At 34.8% G+C, this 7,760-nt stretch overlaps 1 protein-coding gene across 1 annotated transcript in view; it reads right to left on the bottom strand.

The window, feature by feature from the left end:
- Positions 1–817: 817 nt before the first annotated feature.
- Positions 818–7,760, bottom strand: part of LOC106792011 (putative oxidoreductase GLYR1 homolog) — a 33,668-nt gene continuing 26,725 nt past the window's right edge. The window contains exons 2-4 of the mRNA XM_014758101.1: positions 4,168–4,278; positions 3,555–3,999; positions 818–2,940 (exon numbers count right to left, since the gene is read on the bottom strand). Coding sequence (XP_014613587.1) covers positions 2,741–2,940; positions 3,555–3,999; positions 4,168–4,278 — 756 coding nt within the window. The 3' untranslated portion in view covers positions 818–2,740. The remainder of the gene's footprint in view (positions 2,941–3,554; positions 4,000–4,167; positions 4,279–7,760) is intronic.

Genomic DNA, 7,760 nt, shown 5'->3' with positions numbered 1-7,760 from the left:
ATATTTGATATGGCGCGCAGCCACCACCATAGCTATACGCTACGCAATTTCCCACGCACCGAAAACAACAGATTTTTTTTTTTTCTTTTTTTTTCTACTAAACAGATAAAACATCCCCTCCTCCCGAGTGTTTTCTCATTATCATCCCTCATCTTATAACCCTTTTACTTTACTTTACTTTACCTTTCGTTTCTTCCATTGTTTTCATCTCTTCTCCATTATTTCGTTAATTTAAAAGAAATTAAATTCCCCTTCAAACGATAGATTCCTACGTACGACTATTGCGAAACATTTTTCTGCGCCCTCGTATTAATCATTTAAAATCATTTTTTTTTAAATCGATATAAACGTTAGTCAACAAAATCTGTGTTTAAATGAACGGAGAGAAGAAGAACACACCCGTTGTTTAAAGTATTGAATCTTTTTTTTTTTTCAAACATATTGCATATCGAAACTTTTTCAATTGATTTTCATATTGAAAAATGAAAGTTTTAATTGAAAAAAAAAAACAACAAAATTTATATATATATATATATATTATTGAAAAATGAAAGTTTTAATTGAAAAAAAAAAACAACAAAATTTATATATATATATATATATATATTTAATGATACATCGATAATGGTGATAAAATGATCATTATTCATTTTAAATAAGTATAAGAGATTTTCTCTTGAATAAAAGAAAAAGAAAAGAAAAGAAAAAAAAAATATATATATATACCAACAACCGGAAACGTGCGCTGTTGTTCAATAATAATAAACATCATTAGCGTGTTTTCTTCTTCTTCTTTCGTACAAGAATGAAAGTTTTCTTTTTCTTTTATTATTTTATTATCATTTTTATATGCACATGCGACAGACACACATCTCCAAATAAGAAAAACCTTTTTTTTACGAAGCGACAGAATTCATTCTTTCATTGATATATATCTATACATATATATATATTATAATCATCGTCATTGTCATCATTATCGTCATCATTGTTGTCGCTGTCGTCGTCGTTGGTCATCGTCATCGTCATCGTCATAGTCATCGGCTTGTTCATTTTCTTTAATTGTTTCTTCCTTTAATACGTATTATAACATGTTGTGTCTACGTAATAGTGAAACGTAAGACGCAAATTTTCTTTCGCGCGGTGTCGATCGTTGATGCTCTCGAAACGCGCAAGCTGAACAACTCTTTCAAAAAATTAATTAATAATAAATGAACGCCATTTTTCTTTTCTTTTTTTTTTTCTTTTTTTTCTTTTCTTTTTTATTATTTTATCCTTTTTTTTTTTCTTTTCTTTTCTTTTCTCTCACTCTTTCTCTCTTCTTGTCTAAGGAAATGGTTTGTTGCGTCGTGTAGCATCGTAAGGCACATTTTCGACGCGTCCCGGAGTCTCTTAACTTAGATTCGACGTTCTATTATTATAGTTCATCAATATACACATGTAGAGTATAATTTTGTAAGTTTTTCATGGTAAACAATAGAAAGGTTTTAAGTTATTTTTTTGTTGGACGCGACTCGAGAGAAATTAACCATCGACTCGCGTCGTCTCTCTTGTGCATCGTATTTTTCTTTTGTTCTTCTTTTTTTTTATCCCACCCCCTCCTCCTCCTCCTCCTCCTCCTCTTTATCTTCTTCCTCACGAAAGAACGAATTTCTATACGCTCCTTTTTCTTTTCTTTTCTTTTCTTTTTTTGTTCGCGTTACTACCGCGCGTCGTGTAAGAGACCACCAATGTCACGTGACATTTTTACTATCGAACGATAGTAAAAAAAAAAAAAAAAAAACCATGGTACAATTATACACACATTTATATATCACCATTTGTTATATCTTCACCCCCTTATCACTTCCACCTCCTCCTACAACTCTTAATATTTACGCCGATAATTGCACCTTCCTCTCTGTGTAATAAATGTATGACAATCGCATATGTGTATATTTGTATATGTGTGTGTATATATATATATATATATGCACGCCTACGTATACGTATGTGTAGATTTGAATCTCGACCACGAAGATAAAAAGAAATCCATCATCCACCGTTGTTATATTCGATTGTTTTAACACATTTCTCTGATGTTTTTTTGTATTTCTGTCTTTGTTTTTGTTTGTTTCCTTAATTCGTATATTTCTTTCTCTACATCTGACTCTCTGATTTTATTATAATAATATAATAATAGTCCATCATCATCATTCTGGTCAATGATATTTTTATTCTTAGTTTGTTTTATAAATAATTCTTTCAAACTCTTACTTTGATGTGATTGGATTTAGCGAAAAATGTTAATAATACATTATTATTCCACGATAAATGGGTCGGTCTTATTTTCTTCCTCAACAAAAGTATGATTTTATTATATTTATAATAATATTCCGTAACAGAGATATTATTTTAATCGGACATATTTTGGGTGGTGTTGTTGTTTTCATTTGTTTTTGACGTGCATAAAGATGATGCGCTTCATTTATTCGTCTTCTTTTATTTTCACTTACTTCGTTGTGTCTCTCTCTCTCTCTTTATCTTGTTTGCTTGATCTCTTTCTTTAATTCATTCATTCATTGTCAGATATGTGGACATTACCAATGATTTTCGCGACAAGTTGACGCATTTTAACTATTTCATCTATCACTTTCTCTCTCTCTCTCTCTTTCCGTCTATGTATTTTAGCGCTGGGAAACAACGTTAGGTATTGCAATAAATATGATCTTAGCAAAAGCCCGACGATGTTCTTCCTTCATTAAAACCTGGCTCGAATGTATACAGCTGATGCATCATGCTCCCCGTAACCAACACGTTTTGCATGCTTGTAAACTTCATTCGCCGCTGCAGCCAACGGCAAAGGTTGTTCTAATTGATCACTCATTTCTAAAGACAGTCTAAGATCTTTCTGCATGTGTTGGAGCGGTAATTGCGTCGGGAAACCACCCTCGATAATAGCTGAAATATCAAAAACAATAAAATATTAATCATATATACTTAATAATAATAATAATCATCATCAAAAACAAATAAAAATGTTGGATTTAACCCTTTGGCCTATAACCACGAGGAGTCAGACTCGTGGTGAAAAATTTGTGTCATAAACGAAAACCACGAGTCAGGCCCGTGGTGAGGAATCGGTGCATAATTATTCGAACAAGCGATTGGATTTATTCCACATCCAATACTTTTTCTTTGATTGAAAAACAAAAACCATCAATGATGATCATGATTTTTTTCTTTTTCATTCACTTAAATAAGTATTCATTTATAAATTGCTATTTATTCATTATTTTAAAATAATACATTATTTTTGTCAACTGATTAATTGATTATGATTGCATCCTAGACGTATAAAAAATTACTATTTGTACCTACACATTGTTTATTATTTAACAATTTCTTTCATTGCTCTGAAAAACATATGTCATGAAAGTAAGACATTTTGCGCCAGTTCAAGTACGCGGGCTGAACAGATGAATGGCACGGCGCGATTCTCTTGTTTATTATGGCACGCACAATTGGCAGATATCGCGTAAGCCAAGGGGTTAATAATTGTTGGAAACTCTTACCTTTTCCTTTATCGATAATTGCTGGACAAGCTAAAGAGGTCAATTCTAAAACTTCAAGAACATCCTTCTGTTGAAGTCCCGCTCGATCAGCGAGGGCCATACTTTCGGCAAGGCCAGCCAATGTAACGCCAGCCATCAATTGTAACACGAGATTCATCTTGGAAGCGTTGCCAACTACGCCAAGGTAGAAACTGTTTTTACCCATTGCCTCGAAACACGATTGGCAATCATCAAATAGCGTACGATTTCCAGCCGCAAGAATGACCAATGTTCCTTCTTGAGCTTGAGTCTTGCTACCTTGGACTTGTGCTTCAAGGTAACGACCACCTTTACCGTTAATCGCCTCGGCGATGTCCTGCGACGTTTCCGCGTCTATTCCTGTCATTTCTACGTAACCCTTGTCAGAAGATATCTCCATCAATACGCCACAGTTACCAAATACCATCTGAAAAGATGAAACTTCAGTTAGTTTGTTGATACAACGTTTTGCTTGTCTATTTGCTAGCTGGCTGGTTGGTTGGTTGGTTGGCTGGCAGACAGTTTACTACTTCAAAGATCAATTCCTTTGAACATTTGCATAATTTTTGTATTTCATTTGATTTTTAATACATACGTGCTTTGCTGCTTGGGGATCAGCCACGCAGGAAAACGTAATGTCGGCTGCCAGTACGACGTCCGAAGGTGTTAATCCCTGCTCTGCACCAGCCTTTACAAAATCCGCACACTAAAATAAATAAACAATGTGTCGATTAATTATATCATACGCGAAATAATGCGATTTAAAAGTAGGGAGATAGTTTTATTAATTAAATTCATCAATTTTCATTAGATTTTAAATGGGAATATTTCAAATGATCAAATATTTTAATGAATGATTTAATCCTTCGGCAAAAGATCATTAACAGGAACGGGGGGGAGAGGTTGGTGGGTATAAAATTTGTTAATAGTTTATTATACCCCGGGGTACTTGGATTCAAACAATCCAGCACTAACCGGGTCTTCTTGTAAAGCATCATGGCGTCATCTGTGTAACACCGAAAGGGTTCAAAATAAAAGCTTATGTTTGAGATACCAAGAGATGGCGCCACAACTAGGAACGATTCGTCTCGGTTCGTTCTCGTCATGGCGTCAACTTCCGGATGGCTACGAAACGATGAAAACGCTCATGGCGAGTTGGCCACATCGACAAACGACGCCATTACGGGGGACCCTGTTGAACGCGTTTCTCTTTTAATCGCACCTTACGGTTACTTAGAAAATATTCTCATGTGACTTTGTTGTTTGTAGTAGAAGTTTTACCAATGAATTCACATTGGAAAAGATTAGAATCGATGATTTTGTATAAATATATATATATACACACATTTAGTTCTCTTTTTAAGAGAGAGTGTGTGTGTGTGTGTGTGTGTGGGAGAGACAGAGAGAGAGAGAGAGAGAGGACAAGAGAAATAGAATGAGAGATAATATAAAAGGAAAGGCAGAACACGATGCGCAGTTCTCGCGTAGAATTCTCTGGAAGTTTCACACAACGAATGCATCGGAGACCGTGTCATAGGACAAAGATGGCCGCGTTATTCGTCGACGCGACGCGAACCGTTTCGAATTTCTCGAACGGGATTGCCCTCCTATCAACAACACTCGTTTTTAAAACGTTTAACTACTCTTGCTTGTTATTATTTCGTTTCCTACGCAACAAACAAACAAAAAGAAGCAAACAAAAAATATCCTAAAAAGTATTTGATAATTTTCGTCAAAACGTTTATCGTGTCTCGCTATTACTACTATTATTATTATTATTATTATTATTACTTTGCCAAAACAACTTTTTCAGTTCGCATTTTTTTGGTCTTCCTTTTTTCGTACAAAACAAAAATCCTATATGGGACGAGGCCGACCGGTTGTTGTTGCTACTGCTGTTGCTATTGTCGCTATATTTTTTAGCTGCTGATATTTTTGTAAGCCCGGAAGGAAGCCGCTTCCTTTCCGAGAGAAAAAAAAAAAGAAGTTTCTTAATGAAACGTGGTTTAACTTGATGGCCGATTATCGGTCGGCTACCGCAAGTTCTTGGGTGTCATCATGTTGATGAAGTGAACGTATTCATACGTTCGTTAAGTTTGTTCCATACGTTTGTCGCATATGTTCTTTTACTCTTCCCCCTTCTCCCTTTACCATAGACCCTTCTTCTTCTTTTTCCTCCACCACATCGAATCCTTCCTCCCTCCTCCTCCTCCTCTTCCTCACCTCTTTTCCTACCGTTCACAATATATTATACTCAACGACGACACATGTTTACGCTCGTCAGAGAGGTCGAGAGCACATTATTACAAACGTGTTATATTATATTTGCATCGTGAAAATGAATTCGTGTTTATTTCAGGTCTTATTGTTTCTTCAAACACACAAACAATCAACTTCCGTTAAAAATAAATTGAACGAAATGAAAATTTGATGTGTGGTCAAACAAAAAAAGGTCAGCAAAACAAAAATGCTGAATTTATTATCAAATCGATGCTTTCGTAATAGAATATTATGGAAATATATATGAGAATGAGAGAGAGAGAGAGATAGATAGAGATAGAAAAAAACTTGTAGTATGTCTGTTATGGTGATGATGGTGGTGGTGGTCGTCGTTGGTCACTCGGCCAGAACCGAAACATTTGCAACAAACCCGACACACGCCTGTCTGTCGCCATCTTTAATGGCTGATACAAAAAGATCACTTTTCTTCTCCTTCTCCTTTTTCTTCCTCGAAATAACCTAACCATGATTTTTTTTTCAAATACCCATACATTCCTCCTCGATCTCGTTCGTTTACTTTTACCCATACATCCCCATACCACGATGTTTGTAAACGAAGAAAAGGAATCTCTGAGCAAGAAAGATATGCGAGTGAATTCTAATACACGACGACAGCAGAAAACAGGTCCTTGAAATTCTTTACGTGAGGCTCGTAGTGATCATGAAAATAACAAAATGGCGGCTCACTCACTCACTCACTCAAAATGACTAATTACTTTTCCTGATTTCTAAAATACACGTTTAATGTAATGTAAACAAATATTACATTCTTTTTTTAAACAATCTAATATCCCCTCTCTTTCTTTCTCTTTCTTTATATTCTTCTTTTTAACAATGTTTGATAAACAATACATTGAACTATCGAAAGGAAGTTACATAGTTTCCATTAATTGTTCTACCGGAAGTCACAGATGCCACGTTGAATAAACTTGAATGGTTCTCGTTCATTCGTACGGTAGTTTCCTAAACGTATAAAGCGAGGAGTTTGTGTTGTTAGTGTACCGTTGCAAATAAATATGGCTGCCATCATGTGTTACATCACAATTTCGAATCAGCAGGAAATTCAGACATATTTGTTTCTTTTCTTTTTCTTTTTTGAAATTCTTCGCGTACGTGACTTTCGTTAAAGTAAAACACTTAAGCTTACTTTTTATCTCTTATTCAGAGTTTTTTTTAATCTGAAAAAGCAATAACAGACTCGTCACGCTCGACTTATCTCGTTCGAAATGATTATGCTCGTATTCTTCTCTCTTTCTAACGTGGCACATATGTTTGTAACGATTTAACACACGTTTTATTAACAAATAAAAGAAGAGGAATGCCTGATAACCAACGACCAATACGATGATAAGAAAAAGAAAAAAAAATGGAGAGAGAGAGAGAGAGAGAGAAGGAGAGTTTGATCAGAATTTTGTTCTATTATCTTTTTTCTTCCTCCTCTCCTCTCCATTCCTTTCCACCTCCCACCCCTTTCTTTCTTTTTTCTTTCTTTTTTTTTTCGTGACGTACGCGAATACCAGCAGCACGAGACGATGACGATGACGACAACATTCGTCATTTGAACGGCCTCGTTCCGTTGTTGGTTACCACCACCAACCACCACGTTCATCCGCAATTTTCTAGAGCGTTCGCATTCGTCCCGGAAGTGACGAATCCCGATTTTTATTCGTCTGTTGTTGTTCTTTGTTTTCTTTTTTTTTTTTATTCAAATTCGTTGGCGATTAATTCGAATTTTCGGAATCGATGAAACACTACAAAATTAGAAAGATACTTTTGATTAAATTATTGTTAAATATTACATTTTAATGAATTATAATGGAAATTAGTGTTAATCAATTAAAATATTATTATTATTATTAAAAAACAAAACGAGTGTTTTGGTTAAATTTGAAAAAAGGTGTAACTTAT

Source organism: Polistes canadensis, unplaced genomic scaffold, assembly GCF_001313835.1.
Source record: "Polistes canadensis isolate GaletaPanama2010 unplaced genomic scaffold, ASM131383v1 scaffold_368, whole genome shotgun sequence".
Classification (NCBI taxonomy): domain Eukaryota; kingdom Metazoa; phylum Arthropoda; class Insecta; order Hymenoptera; family Vespidae; genus Polistes; species Polistes canadensis.
Note: the sequence above shows the minus strand (reverse complement) of the source record. Positions and strands in the feature narration are given on the sequence as shown.